Here is a 16,595-nt window from a genome sequence, read left to right as displayed (position 1 = left end):
GAACTAATGACTTTCATTGCAGACTTTAACAAAGTTCATCCATCCATTTCATTGTCACATTCGTACTCGAAGGCATCCATCTGTTTCCTGGATGTAACAGTATCCCTTTGCGGCCAAAAATTATCTACTAAAGTATACAGAAAACCCACCGACGCTCACCGATACCTTCAATTCAAAAGCAGCCATGTGAAACATTGTAAGACGAGTATACCCTACAGTCAAGCACTTCGTTTCAATAGACTGTGCTCTGAAAATTCAGACTTTGTTGAAAACTGTGATAAGCTTCGTGATGCCCTAACTGTACAACAGTACCCGCCTCAGATTATCGACAATGCGATTATGCGCGCCGATGCAATTGACCGAAGAGCGCTTCTAAAATCAAATAAAGAACCTGCGCACCGGAAACACATCAATTTAATTCTGACACATTCTCCGTCAATTCCAAATGCTAACGCGATCCTCAAAAAGCACTACAACATACTAATGCAGAGCAATCGTCTCAAAGACGTCTTCCCGGAGCCTCCACGAGCAGTTTACCGCCGATCGAGAATCCTACGAGACATTCTTACGTCATCCAAACTATCAACGCCAGCCCCAGTGGGGTGTCACCCATGCAACAAGGCACGCTGCAAGGTGTGCCCCCACATGACCACGTCGCGTATTGTTAAGAGCTCTGCGTCGAACTTCACTCTCTGGATAAAAGGCAATTTCGACTGCGACACGAGCAATGCAATCTACTTGCTCCAATGCTCGTTGTGTGACCTCCAATATATTGGTCAAACAGAGACAGCTTTCCGGTTGCGCTTTAATAATCACAGGTCACACGTCAGGTGCCTGCCTACCCTTCCCCTGTCCAAACACCTCGCTACCCCAGGCCACTCTTTCGACAACATAACTGCCACAATACTCGAATCTGGTTTCAAATCGCACTACGAAAGGGAAGTTCGTGAATCTTTTCTTATTCATAAATTTAACGCCATAGCATCTGGAATAAACAAAAACCCAGCGAGGCTTACGTTTTTACCAGCAAATCAGATAAATCAACCGCCGTAGCCCACATACACGTTTGTCCACGGCCGTGATTACGTTGCGGTGTCATTGTTGACACATTAGTTAGTTGACCAGAATGCATGCACACTCTGTTACCACATTTGTGACATCAATGGTGATATTATGCTCATGTATATTTCATTGACAACGAACGTAACTTACCATGACATTGCCTTTTTTGTTCATTCACAAATGTTGCGATATCACAAGTGTCCATCATATTATTTGTATCTATGCTTTCAAGTCACCTTGCCCTACCATATTCTGTATAGCGCGTTGCTGCTCCGCTATCAACAAAATGCTGCGCATGTCTGAATATCTTTTTGTTAACATGTATGTCAATATTGCTAAGAGTGATGATTCACAATTGGGGGCCCCCATGCTATGTCTTTAAGAAGTGCGTGTTAGTGTAATATGCACGTATGCCCTGACGAAGGCCGGTCCCCGGCCGTAACGTTGGCAATAAAGCATCGTTTTTCGTTTGCTCGTTCGCTTCTTCTGGTGACTTATAACTCGACCGGAATCCAGGAAGACTTTTAAGATATATATATTACGGCGCACGAATTCAGATAGTGTGTACACGGGTTCGAAGCTCGCCTCGTGAAGAAAACTTCTTTAAGCCAGGAATTTCTCTCACATTTTTTTCAAGTTTTGGAAACGGCAAATGTATGCGGGAATGCATCCCGTTTTATAACGCCGTATTTAGCGACGAAAAAAAAAATCAGTTCGTTAATTACTAAGGGGATTTCTCAAGAAAACATTTTGTGGCCACTGCTGCATTTGAAACACTCCCGCGTAGCTTTCCGCGCGCCCTCTTTCGGTTTTCGGAAGAGGCTGTCCACTACGGATTCCGGTTCCTATAAAGTTATATCACGCCACCAGAGGCGCCCGCGGCGACGGCGCCCGAGAAAGCGACTCGTGTCACCGAACGCGGCGTGCTGTCAGTGCGCGAGACGTTACCGCCGGGAGGGTTGCCGTGTCGACGCAGACTGAGCCGCGCACGTTGGAGCACGCTTTCTTGAACGCTCGAAAATGGCTGAGGACGAAGGACGGGTGAAGCTGAAGAAGGAGATCGGCCTCTTCAGCGGCGTCATGATCGTGGTCGGCACTATAATCGGCTCCGGTATTTTCGTCTCTCCGAAGGGAGTGTTCGAGCACGCCGGCTCCGTGGGCGCCTCGCTTGTCATATGGGTCCTGTGCGGACTCTTTTCCATGATTGGCGCCGTATGTTACGCCGAGTTGGGCACTTCCATTCCCCGATCCGGCGGCGACTACGCGTACGTGCTGGAGGCGTTCGGCCCGCTCACCGCCTTCCTGAGGCTCTGGGTGACAGTGCTGGTGGTGCAGCCGGCCACGCTCGCCGTACTCAGCCTGACATTCGCCACTTACATGGTGAAGCCCCTGTACCCGGACTGCGAACCACCGGACCTGGCTCTCAGGCTTATGGCCATCGTCTGTCTGTGTGAGTGTCGCCGTTTATCCGTTTAAAACCTGCTTCACGCGCGCGCACGCACGCCGCAGCCACGTTTGCTTGCCACGCGCTCGAGCATGCCGGTTTAGCGCGCGAAATTCGAACGGAGAAGCGTCACTCGGTTGAGGTACCAGCAGCACATGGAGTGCTGCTGGTACCGCAGGCGCGTGACATAAAGCTGCAGATAGTAGGACAGACTATCGGGCTAGTGAGTCTTGCATTATGAAAATGTTGATTTAGCTCAAATAAAAAAGGGCACGAAAAGATAAGGTAGACAAGTTTTTAATAACGCCTAACATTATCTACCGCGTATTTTTGTGTATCTCTTATTTGCGCTAAATCAACGCTGTCACTCCGTCGTGGTGTCGCATATGAGGTGAGCACGCTACGTTACAGTGGGAAGTGCTTGGCCATTGTGTCTTATTTCCATTTTTTCTCCCAATTTCGGCGGCGTTCGGGGCGCATCAATGTGCTCTGGTGTGAACAGCAGTGTAAGTATTTCTTATTTGACTGGGGCCCTTGAAACTGCTTCCGCAGTAGTTCTGCAGAATCTGCACGTATTCTTTGCGCTATGAAAGTCGACGGAGCACGACGTAACGTGGTTCCGTCGCACAAATAGCATGATCTCGTTCGAAAACAAGGCGACAAAACGACGCCGTTCATCAATCAATTCCTTGGTTGGCGTTGTGAAGTTTTTTTATGCCTTCATATTTACGTATATATGACACGTTTCTTCAATTAAACTTTCCGTTGTCAGACAGCGCTTGTGTCACGCACTTCTGTTTTTTTGTGCGCTGGTCGTGACTAGAATCGAATCCTTAGTCTGCCATCTCGTGGCGTGTAAATATTTACATCAAGGATGTGGCAGGGAGAAGGCAGGAAACTAATGCTATGGCTCCGCTCTCAAACATTTTCAAAAAAAAAAAATGAAGGCGAGCGAAATTAGTTCGCATGACCTGCTACAGCTGAAACGGGTGTACGACGCTACTGAAAGTGCGGGCTGTCGTAGACAGAGACCTTCACGTTCAACTTTTTCACTTGTACATGCGAAACGTCACCACTGTAGCGTCGCACTGTCTATCACGCGCCGCCTACCTGTATATAGAATAATTTTCTTTTATAGTTGAGGACCTAGTGATTTTCCTATAAACACACCTGAGGGAACTCTGGCGCTACTGTCTACGGAAGCTTCACTGCATGGCCAGCATGCGAATGATGGGTTGTACACGGATTCGTCTACGCTTCGTTCTTTCAGCAGTTTCAATTCACCACATTAACCTTTTTTTTTGGGCTAACCGATTCAAATCGGCTCAAGAAGTTCACAACAGTCGATTATTTTATTCGAATAGAACCAAAACCAACAATCAATGATGCTAGATGTGCGTTCTAAGCCCGGAAGCACGAAGACTATATAGGCAAATCCGCGTACTACCCATCGTTCTCATGGTGGCTGAACTATTGTAGCGCCAGAGTTACTTTCGGTTAATGTTGTAGGAAACTTTATGATTGAGGAAAGATATGTGGAGTTTATACATATCAGTACGTAAGATTGTTGACAAATAACAATAGTAAAAATTCGCTGTTGTTCATGCATTCTGTTGCTATAGCTCTAGGATGCTGCCGTGCTCAATTCGTGACCAAGTCGATTATATTTTAATGGAGGTGAAATGCAGAAATGCATTTTACCTCACTTTAGGTGCACGTTAGAAAACCCCAGACAGTGAAAACTATTCCACGCTTATACACTACGTTGTGCCTCAAGGATGTTTGGTGCTCTTAAACTTAATAATTAAATTGAAGTACGTAAATCAATGGAAGAGTGGAGTTTTTGCACGCGTTTACGGCAGTTTATGAAACCTTCCTGCTGCGTCAAAGCAGTGTTTTGATCCTCAACAAAACAGTGCTGTAACGCAAGACACGGGGCAAATATATGCAAAGTAATGGCAAAAGCGTTGCATGTAATTTTTAATCAAAAACTAAATAATTAGCCGACATCATTTCTGTGTACTTTGCTGCGAATATCTGCTCTTAAATTTCGAGTAGAATGAATGGCGTTCAAAATTACGTTGTTGTTGATGATGATGATGTTGGTGAAATTAATTCATATTTTTTTTCTACCGATTTTTGCTTTCACTGCATGTGAAGACATTATTCACAGACCAATATTATTGTCTCTTGTTTCGTTCCAACACATCTGTGTCGCGTTTAAAATCTTACCGAGTGTTGCAGCAATGATTCCAATAAATTCATGCCCATTTCGCAAACACATACGAAATAGGAATGATAGAAATGGGAGTTCGAAGAAATTGGTGCCTTACCACTTCGTATATAGGTAACAGACTGCACGTAATCGGCGGCGCACAAAAAGATTGCGAATGTCCTCCTGCTTTGTGTACGGTGCCAAAGGCTGATTTGTTGCTATAGCACGTGGTGAATAAATTGTCTCAATGTATAGTCAAGTTTGGCTATCGCAATATTGTACCAAACTGTGACGGTTATCGTCTCTTCTTTCCTCACAAGTCTCTCAAGCTTCTTGAGAATAAATCTGTCACCGCTGTGGCACACTTAAGGATTTTAGGTTTTCTTATCGCCCAGCCAAAGCGCGTTTCCATACCTTGAAAAGCGTGGTAGCAGAACTTCTGGTCGCCGTGACGTGCGAGAGCCACGGCGCGTTTACATAAACGTCACGCGTGACGTCATGGCACCGCCGAAATTTGAATGAATGGTAAAGGGTGCTGCCTGCAAGCGTCACTATTTCGCCACTGCCAGCGGTTGACGAGTGTCGCTGGAGGGGCCGAGTAACGTTCCCAGTGCCGCTTCGCGGCGCTGTTTTGCAAGCATCACTGCTGCAGTTAACAGCGAGCTGCCGCTCTACCAGTGTCCACATGCGCGACACTTCCGATGACGTCACAAGGCTTTCGCACGTGACGTCGACCGGAAGCTCATCCGTTTCTGTGCTTTTTGGGGTACGCAAGCGCGCATTGACACATCGTATATGACACGTGTTTTTTTTTTTCTTTTTCAATGGGAAATCTCGCATGTTTATGCGACTGTAGGACGATATATACGCAAATTTCGAAGAAAACACGAGGCGTATAGTTTCCGAGTCGTGGTCCCAAATCATAAGAATGCTTATAACGGCGATTTTCGATGGTGTATACACTCTTATACATGCAGGGCGCCGAGTCGCGCAGCCTCTTTTATTCTGTAAGGAGACGCCGCAGCTGGTGGGCTAATCACTCGTTCTGCCGTGCGTTAAGGCCACGGCTGGTGGCCACGTTGGCCGCGTCATTTTTGTTCACATTGTTTTGAAACGGGAGCACGCGCTTTGCAGCTGGCAGAATGCTGAAAGGGGACGCGCGACGCCGTGTCCTTTGTCGCTTCATGTGGTGAGAATAAAGGGACGATAAAGAGTGGCACCAGATGGCCGTAGCTAATTCTTGATCCCTTAAGCATTATTACTTCACGAGAGCGAAGTCTAGGGTTTGGAGAAAAATTCTCTGGCGAGGAAAGATAATGTATGTTTGAAGGAAACGTACACTTGCTTACCAAAAAGAAACACAAAAACAACAGAATCGACGTTTGGGCGCCCAATACGCGTGCCTTGTTCGCAATGAATGAGTGCATGGCGGTCCTTATTATATTATGTGTTGAACGACGCAACGCGCTTGCGTGTACCGAGATCGTTTCACGGGAGTGCTCTTCGTACTGCATGGGAAGACTGCGGACCTGAAAACGGGTCCTATGTATGTAGTCTTCAACGTATAGAAAATAATTGCCATGTGTGCATACGCGGTCAATCTTTTTTTTTTTTTCAGAACTGAATGTTAAAGAATTCGCCGAAAAAATCAACGACAAAAAAAAAAAACGTTTATTATTGATTATTGCTGGAAAAAGCATGGAGGATACACTTCACTATTTAAAATTTCTTGCCGAAATCTCAGCAACTGTATACGTTACCGTGCTGTCATGTGTTTCAGCGTATTTTCTTCAGCATACGGAGTGCTCTGGCGTATAGGTTGTCTGTGCTTTCAAAATAATGTCAAGGCGCATTTGGAATCATATGCCCCCCCCCCCCCTTTTTCTTTTCCACAAATATGCAAGTGATTATAGGTGCGTAAGAACATGCCATGCCACAACAAGCCAGCGAGAAAACCCAGGAGTTACGTAGTCAGTGCTCCCTTTTTTGTTTTGCGCATTTCTTTGTGGATTACAAGGCCGCGCCTCACTGCAAACGCCCAATCCCATCTATATGACAGCACCGGTTGCGCGACTATTTGTGACTGGTGACCAGTGAAGTGACTCAAGGCATAAAATATTCATAAAATATTCTTTGCGGATTCTGAACTAGAACGCGCATCGCTCTCGCCATTTTCTTATTTTTCATTTTTTTTCTTAAACCGAACAAGCCTATTAAGATTCAGAACTTATATATAAACCACTTATATATCAGAACTTATATATAAGACCTATATATAAACTGCATGAGCATGCATGGTGCACATACGCTTGGTCGATTATTTCGAGTAACGGACATCCCCAAAAAACTACGTTCGGCTTCAGATTGATTGATTGATTGATTGATATGTGGGGTTTAACGTCCCAAAACCACTATATGATTATGAGAGACGCCGTAGTGGTGGGCTCCGGAAATTGAGACCACCTGGGGTTCTTTAACGTGCACCCAAATCTGAGCACACGGGCCTACAACATTTCCGTCTCCATCGGAAATGCAGCCGCCGCAGCCGGGATTCGAACCCGCGCCCTGCGGGTCAGCAGCCGAGTACCTTAGCCACTAGACCACTGCGGCGGGGCGTTCGGCTTCAGAGCTCACCTGTCAACGCAAGAAATCTTACTGCAGATCAAAGAAAAAGCCATAGACAAACTGGCCGCGCACACCCAGAGAGCCATCTTCGCACTAGACGTGAAAGGGGCTTTTGCCAATGTGTCGCACGAAGCCATACTGCAGCGCCTTAATATCTATGACTGCGGAGAAAACATATAATGAATACGTTAGATTTTTTTTCTGAAACAAATGACAAAGCGGGAATGGGTGACTTGTGCCCTGAGAAGCTTGAAATACCACCGAAGAGTACGCCCCAAAGATGCGTTGTTTCTCCAACCCCTTTTAATCTGGCGATGAGCTCGTTATCAAAGGAACTCAAACAAATAGCAGGGATTCACCATGCAATATATGCTGACGACCTCACCATCAAGACTACGGGGGGATCCACAGGCCAACACCAAGACGTCCTGCAAGAAGCGGTCTGCCAAACAGAAAGATAATTGGGAGCATGTGGACTGACGTGCGTGCCAGAAAAGTCTGAACTCTTAATGCTAAGAAAGCGCCCAAGAGGACGACAACCGCCGCAGACACGAGACCCGGAAGTGAAGGTGGGAGGCATCGTAATTCCTCAGGTTTCAACGCTGTGCATTCTCGGTCTGCCGTTCATTGGCATGTCTGTGGAACAAGTCTGATCATTGGCATGAGTTCCATAGCTGATGCCTTCAATCGATCTGTCACTTTCTCGGCAGCAGTGCGCTCTATAGAAATACGGCGCGGCAGGGTTTGAGCATATCGATCGCATTTATGGAAGCCATATTTGCTAAGTCATTTTTTTTTGGTAAAACATTATGTAGAAGAGGGGGAAAAGGGGAAAGTTTCTTACAGAATGCACTACAACTTTTCGATTGGGAGCTTTCCCTCGCGATCGAGTTGTGAAGTTCAATGTTTAGAATCGAAGTAGTATACAATGAGAGCTTTGGCGCCGTCTGGACTGAGACCAAAACCCTCCCTCTGTTGTTTCCCGCGGTAGTTTTTTTTAATTTTAGTTTTGGGTGTTTATACTATATGTGTCGCTAGGTGCTTACGCATGGTTGTTATTCAGATATATGGCACATTCCACTACATAACATGTCTGAACCGTCATGTGGTGACGGTGACGATTGGAGCTGCCAAACGTCTTCTCGATGCCGGGATCGAGGATTCCATGCTCCATTCGTAACTTACGCCTTTGGTGTGTTGCGTGTTTTAATGGGCAGTGTGAACTCGTTTGAGAGCTCCGTCGTACATCGACTTTTAGGCTGCCTTAGTGACGACATGCGGCTTCCATACTTGCGCAGCAGGGAGCTGGTAACTGTGAAATGATAATGCCATTTTTGGGGCGAATATTTGGTTCGTGTCAAGGGCCTATGGCACGCAGAGTTTCAAACTGCGTTCCCGTAAACCTCCCGCACTGTCCGAGGCAGCACGATGCTGTGAAATTACTTCTCAGCATTAATCCTTCTGTGATGACCAGCCAGTCCAGCTGGACACAAATGGATTAACAGTTAGAGGTAATTCCTCGCCAAACGTCCCCGCCATTTTGGTGAGCATCTCAAATGTACTCGAAAAAGTATGAAGCTTGCACTATAGCAGCGCAATTCTGGTGGAACCATGAGCGGAGCTAGTGTTGGAGAAAGCTGAGTTTCATTAGTAATTCCAAGCTATTGCTAGAAATGTTAGGTTTTTGCTTGTGGTGGTATGAATTGCTTCCTCTACGTCTCCTCTTCCAAAAGGAGCAAGCAGCCTTTGTGCCTCTCTAGGTGGCAGTTGTCAGCCTGGTCCCTCATTTCCTTTGTATCTTTGGGTTTTCTATCTACACAAGACAAATAATAATAATAATAATAATAATAATAATAATAATAATAATAATAATAATAATAATAATAATAATAATAATAATAATAATAATAATAATAATAATAATAATAGCTGCACTATTAAAGATCGGGCTGAATTGGTAGAATATATCAGAAAGAAAAAAAATTTTGTCGGTCATGTGGGGGCATATTGAATTCCGCACAGTGTCTTCCAAGTGATGCTCGGTAGAACATTTATTCGTACCATGTCTTCTTTCAATAAGAAATCCGGTTTAAATATTGAGCAAAGGCGTCGGTTTAAGGTGTTCGAAGCTCAATAATACTATATGTATACTGCACTTTTCCGTCATACACACATCCATAAAACTTGGCGAAATGTTTCATGTTAGCATTGCTTCATATAATATAGACTACGTTCGAATATCTGAGTAATGAACACTTGCTTTTCTGAAGTTATATCAGACTACAGATGTTTTAAACTTTACAAGACAAAAATCGCAAATACGAGAAAATCATCATTTCGGTCTACATTGAGACGCAGTTAACACCATATGGTGCTCCAATTAAAATAATCAGATTTATACTTCAATCGAAAGCAAATCAATAGTTCTTATATGGTAAGATTGATCATAACACTTTGCCTTTCAAGGAAGAAAATACTTTTGAAGGTCTCCACTGACGACTATCTCCTCATTTGGTCCCGCGGCAGCTTTCGCGTGGAAGCTCCCCATTCGAACTAAGCTACGTAAACCCTGTTTACATTTCATTTCATTTATTACACCTTGAAGGCCCGACGGCATCACATGAGGCCCACGCCCCTCATACACATGTTTCGAAACAGTGCTATAAATGTAATTGGCAATGAATCAAATAAAAGAAAGACATCAAACAAATGAATCATCGGGCACACAAGGACAACTTAACAAGGTATGGTAGGCGCATATATTTATAGAATATGGCAGGTTAGTTCTTTGCGAAAATTTTCTCAAGCTGAGCAGGAAACAATGGCGTTATTGTGAGTGGGAAAAAGGAGTTATTCGTCGTCGCTGTACAACCACCTATGCGTACAATAGAACATGTGGGAGTTAATATCGAAGAGGATCGTACAGCTGGAATAAGAAGCGTATGTCTCCTGTGACTGACAAAAGAAGCAATGAAGCAGGCAAACAAGATCAATTATGCGACTTGATTTGATGGCTGGAACTGACAAAGTGCGTTTCAAAGCAGTAATACTGAAATGTGGCAAGTATTAGAATGATATAAAACGCGCTGCGTGGTTTTGTACTGCCTCCATTTCACCTGTAACATATTATATTTGTGATGGGTGCTAAATGAATGATGCGTGTACTCAACCTTCGCTCGAACATATGTTAGGTGTGTTCGCTTCTTCCGAGCCCCGCCGCGGTGATTTAGTGGCTAAGGTACTCGGCTGCTGACCCGCAGGTCGCGGGTTCAAATCCCGGCTGCGGCGGCTGCATTCCCGATGGAGGCGGAAATGTTGTAGGCCCGTGTACTCAGATTTGGGTGCACGTTAAAGAACCCCAGGTGGTCGAAATTTCCGGAGCCCTCCACTACGGCGTCTCTCATAATCATATGGTGGTTTTGGGACGTTAAACCCCACATATCAATCAATCGCTTCTTCCGATCAGTGGATGCGGATTTCAGATTGCGACGTAAGTAACCAAGTGTGCGTGATGCGTCAGAACAGATTCTTTGAATATGTGATACCCACGATAATGAAGGTGTTAAGTGCACTCCTAAGTACTTGGAAGTTCCGGCTGAGCTGATAAGGGACGAATTTGTCCGGTACGTGTGGTTTATCGTTGTCCGTTTTCACGAGAATGAGATTAGTTTACATTTGACAAGTTCAATGGCATGAACCACTATTCACACCATGTAGCAATACTGTCTAAATCATGTTGAAAAGTAATTATGTCATCCGAACTTTAAAATGAACGCAGTCTTCGGCGAAAAGGCTTAGTTTTGATTTTATGTTAGATGGAAGGTCATTGATTTAGATTAAAAATGGCAGTGGGCATAAACGTCCACCTTGAGGAACACCTGACGTTACGCTATAAGGAATCGAGAGTTGCTGTTTTTGTTAAGAAGCACAGTATCTACAAACTATTTACAAAAATAATACCCAATAAAATTAAGGTGACATGACTCTTCAATCAAGCAAATGACTAAGTGGGATTTCGTACAGGATACTTCACAATAGACCATATTCATACTATCAGTCAGGTAAGAGAAATGTGCGGAATACAACTAACCCCTCTACATAGGTTTCAAAGATTACGAGAAGGCGTCTGACCTCGTCGAGACATTAGCAGTAATGCTGGCACCGCGGAATCGGGGCCTAGACGAACCCTACATAAATATACTGGAAGGAATCTACAGTGGATCCACAGCCACCGTAGTTCTCCATAAAGAAAGCGGCAGAATCCTAATAAAGAAGGGTGTAAGACAGACAAACATGACCTCTCAAATTCTGTTCACCACGTGTTTGCAGGAAGTTTTTAGGACCCTAAATCGGGAAGAGTTAGAGATAAGAGTTAATGAAGAGTATCTTACTAACCTGCGATTCGCTGATGACGTTGACTTGATGAGTAACCGAGGACGTAAATTACAGCTCATTATTACTGAGCGGGACTTGGACAGCAGAAGAGTAGGTCTAAAAATTAATACGCACAAAACTAAAGTAATGAGCAACAGTCTCGCTAGAAAACAGCACTTTGCGATAGATGGGAAGATGCTGGAGTTCGCTAAGGAATATGTCTACTTAGGACAGGTAGTAACCGCGGAGTTGATTCATGAGAGTGAAGTAACTAGAAGGATAAGGGGGGGGGGGGGAGGGGGTAGATCACATTCGGCAAGTATTCTCAAATCATGAATGGTAATCTGCCACTATATAATGAATGGTAATCTGCCACTATATAACAGTTGCATCTTGCCGGTGCTTATCTACGGAGCAGAAACATGGAGGGTTCAGCTTAAATTGAGGACGACGCAGCAGCGATGGAAAGAAAAATGATAGGTGCAAGCTTAAGAGACAAAAATTGAGCAGAGTGGGTTAGTCAACAAAACGGGGTTAAGGATATCATAATTGAAATAAAAAAAAGAAATTGACATGGGCTGGAGACGCAGCGCTGGTCATTAAGGGTAACTGACTGGATTCCCAGAGGAGGCAAACGCACGAAGGGGAGAGAAAGTTAGGTGGGCCGATGAGAATAAAAAGTTCGCAGGTATAACGTGGCAGCAGAAAACACTAGAGTGGGTTGATTGGGCCATCATGGTTCGAAGCTTTTGCCCTGCAGTGGGCGCAGTGATGATGATGATGATGATGATGAAGCCCAGTGACCTCCAGCTTGTGCTCCTCATATTTCTTTTTTTTATGTCGGCATCCCTGCAACGTAACAATGCAAGGCGATCGACACGTTTAAAAAAAAAAAAGAAAGCACGTCGCACGTGCAGAAACCTATTGCTCTGCACCTGTGCTTCCGCTTGTCTGTTTGAAAACTGAGTGGCATTTTGTGCGACTGCATAAACAGAATTCAAAGTGAGTCGAAAAACTTTCCCATTGAATTCGCAGAAGCAGTGAAATTACCGGCATCCGTTACAGCTGTCAACCTCCCTCCATGCAGTTTAGGAGCTAAAATAAACCGGCGCAGTGTACGAAGATACGACTGGAAGCATGTTATTGGAAGCATATATGGGCAAAAAGTCATCCTGTCGTCTTTATAGAGGGTGGTATATACATTTTTAAAAGAAATCCAGAGATAATATAATATGAGATACTTCAATTTGAATTCAAGGCCTAAGTCGGGGCGATGTCAAAACCAAGCGCGGTGAGCACGTGAAAAGTTTCGCCAGGAACTTCGCGTAACTAACTTTGAAAAAAAAAAAAAAATCGTAGTCGTGTCGCAGCAGAAATTTGTGAGGAAAAGCGGCAACTCGTCTGAAGTGTACAAGCGCACCGCCAATTCTTTGGGTCCGTGTAGTGCTTATCTGTTTCTTTGTTATAATATAATGAAGCTGGAACTACTATTTCGCTTGTCTGCGAGTAGAAGTGACGCAGTGACAACCATTTTTATGCAGTAGAGTTAAAAAAAAACAAAACAAGTGGAAATGTTTTTTTTTGTGGCAGCACAGAAGAGTCAGATGAGCACGCAGTGGTACAGAAGATTTATCAGGGAGGTTAACAAGGACTGAGCCTGGTTGATCTCTATCTCATCATCATCATCATCATCATCATCATCATCATCATCATCATCATCATCATCCTGAATACACCACCTGAAGGGCAAAGGCCTCTCCCATGACCCGGGTCATGGGAGAGGCCTTACGTTTTTTGCTGCCATGTTATACCTGTAAACTTCTTAATCTCGTCGGCCCACCAAACTTTCTGTCCCCCTCTCGTGCGTTCGCCCTCTCTGAGAATCCGGTCAGTTACCCTTAATGAACAGCGTTGCGTGCACAGCCCATGCCCTTTTCTTCTTGATTTCAACATGATATACTTGACCTCTTTGTTCCCTGATATGCTCTCTTCTTGTCTCTTAAGGTTACACCTATCGTTTTCTTTTCCATCGCTCGCTGCGTCGTCCTCAATTCAAGCAGAACCCTCTTTGTAAGCCTCCAGGTTTATGCTCCGTAGGTAAGTACCGGCAAGATGCAGCTTTACCCAATACGCTACCCTATATTGAAAAAGGAACACTCATGAGCACGTTACCAATAAAAAGTAAGTGTTACAGTTACAGTTTGTACCAAAAAAGTTACTCTGTTACAGCTACCGAGTTTCAAAAAGTAATCGGTTGCTCTTTAGTTTGTGTTGGCAGCACCGTATGTGCACATATCTGTGATAGTTGAATAAGCTGTTTTGAAATCGCATGTCCTAACTGTTATGCTAAATTGTATATTGTATGTGCTTGGACTTCTTATGCTTGGAGACTTGCTCCCTACGTGCTTTGTTCGATACGTCTAAAGGATAAGCAGTAGCCAGTGCCTTATTTGTGCCTCAACATCACTTTACATCGCGTAAATAAAAAAAGAACCAAAAAGTGTAACAGGCACAGTTATGATGGCGCACTTCATAGCACGAGAACAATGAAAGAAATGGTGCAGCAGAAAAGAGCGAAGGTGGGCCTTGGGGTTCATTGCCGGGACTGGGTTTGCAGCCCTGTCTTCAATCAGTGCTCGATAGTGGCAAGGCATAGGTTTCAGCTAACCCACGAGATTATAGACGTGGAACAGAATATAAATTTGGCGATAGCCGCGTAAGCACTTCATTTCTACCACTGTCATGATTCGAGCGTGGTTACCTGACTGGGCTGTAGGACAAGCCTGTACAAGTGCTGTGAAAAAAAAAAAAAGAAACAGCGCTATTATACTTTGCCCCATTACCCCCTACGTCCTCGCTCTGTGAAATTCACCATCATGGACCCAGACCAACTATAGCCTAAGCTTCTACGTATGTTAGCTATAGTTACTGTAAAACGTAGCGCTGTCACTCTTCCGTTTCAGTATAACGTTACAGTATAAACGTTATGGTAAAGCGTTACAGTATAAAAGCAAATCGCGAACCAAGTGATAAAATTTATTAATAAAGAGACTTACCGACGATTACGATACTGCCTAATGCGAATTCTGAGCGTAGCTGTTGAGGTGTCTTTGTCTTTGCGATAAGCTGAGCACATGCGCATACATCAAGGTGACCACCACAGCCTTAGAGGTAATGAGGCTGCGGCCGCGGCTGCCGGTCACCTCACGAAGGCTTTTCCGTCTCAGAGACAGTAGCGTAGCCAGGGGGTTTCACAAAAGGCCTGTGCCTCCCCTCCCCATACTCAGAAAGATTTTTTTTTTGCTATGGCCTGCAGAGCAAATGGCTATTTTAAGAGCAGAAATATGCTCTTTTAACGTTTTCAACGAATCCTGGCAAGCTGGCGTCGTTCCGTGATATTGGAAGATTAACCGCTGGGTACCCCTTCTTAAGCCTGGCAAGTTCCTCCTAGTCATTACTTTTTACCGACCATTCGTGCTTTCAAGTTGCGTTGGAAAGGCAATGGAGCGAATGATCCTGGCCAGGCTTGAATGGTACCTTGAATACTATGGGATATATCCGAACACTAGGACTGGTCTTCGCCATCACCGATGTTCGATCGACTATGTTATCAATTTTGTCACGTATGTCCAACATCTAAAGGCGTGTAAACGATTATCTGCTGCCATGTTCCTTGATGTGAAAGGAGCATACGACAACGTTCTTCACGATGCCATCCTCGAAGCCATGGAGCCAGTGGGCCTATGGTCAACTGTATTGTTGGACACGCAGTTATTTACGAGGGTGGACATTATTTCTGAACGCTGCAAATGGTCCAAACTTCAAACACCTCACGCACATCGTAGAGTTCCGCAACGTAGCGTCTTGAGTCCTACCCTCTTCAACCTCGTTCTCATAGGTCTTGTGGAACGACTACCGACTGTGGTCAAGCTACCTATGTACGCTGACATCTGCATCTGGGCACCTGGCGTGACAAGACCTCAGGTACGCGCAAGGCTTCAGAAAGCTCCGACGTTGGTATCATCATCATCACCATCATCGTCACCATCATCATCATCATCAGCCTGACTACGTCCACTGCAGGACAAAGGCCTCTCCCATGTTCTGCCAGTTAAACCGGTCCTGTGCTTGCTGCTGCCAACTTATACCCGCAAACTTCTTAATCTCATCGGCCCACCTAACCTTCTGTCTCCCCCTAACCCGCTTCCCTTCTCTGGGAATCCAGTTAGTTACCCTTAATGACCAGCGGTTATCCTGTCTACGCGCTACATGCCCGGCCCATGTCCATTTCCTCTTCTTTATTTCAACTATGATATCCTTAACCCCCGTTTGTCCCCTAATCCACTCTGCTCTCTTCTTGTCTCTTAAGGTTACCTCTACCATTTTTCTTTCCATTGCTCGCTGCGTCGTCCTCAATTTAAGCTGAACCCTCTTTGTAAGTCTCCAGGTTTCTGCTCCGTAGCTAAGTACCGGCAAGATACAGCTGTTATATACCTTCCTCTTGAGGGATAGTGGCAATCTACCTGTCATAATTTGAGAGTGCTTGCCGAATGTGCTCCACCCCATTCTTATTCTTCTAGTTACTTCAATCTCGTGGTTAGGCTCTGCGGTTATTACCTGCCCTAAGTAGACATAGTCTTTCACAACTTCAAGTGCACTATTACCTATCTCGAAGCGCTGCTCTTTTCCGAGGTTGTTGTACATTAATTTTGTTTTCTGCAGATTCAATTTAAGACCCACCTTTCTGCTCTCCTTGTCTAACTCCGTAATCATGAGTTGCAATTCGTCCCCTGAGTTACTCAGCAATGCAATGTCATCGGCGAAGCGCAGGTTACTAAGGTACTCTCCATTAACTCTTATCCCTAACTGTTCCCA

At 44.8% G+C, this 16,595-nt stretch overlaps 1 protein-coding gene across 1 annotated transcript in view; it reads left to right on the top strand.

The window, feature by feature from the left end:
• The first annotated feature begins 1,962 nt into the window (after positions 1-1,962).
• The window catches only part of LOC119177023 (large neutral amino acids transporter small subunit 2), an 87,988-nt gene continuing 73,355 nt past the window's right edge, over positions 1,963-16,595 (top strand). Inside the window, exon 1 of the mRNA XM_037428373.2 lies at positions 1,963-2,512. Within this exon, the coding sequence (XP_037284270.1) occupies positions 2,083-2,512 (430 nt within the window). The 5' untranslated portion in view covers positions 1,963-2,082. The remainder of the gene's footprint in view (positions 2,513-16,595) is intronic.

This window comes from Rhipicephalus microplus, chromosome X (assembly GCF_043290135.1).
Source record: "Rhipicephalus microplus isolate Deutch F79 chromosome X, USDA_Rmic, whole genome shotgun sequence".
Taxonomy (NCBI): Eukaryota; Metazoa; Arthropoda; class Arachnida; order Ixodida; family Ixodidae; genus Rhipicephalus; species Rhipicephalus microplus.
Note: the sequence above shows the minus strand (reverse complement) of the source record. Positions and strands in the feature narration are given on the sequence as shown.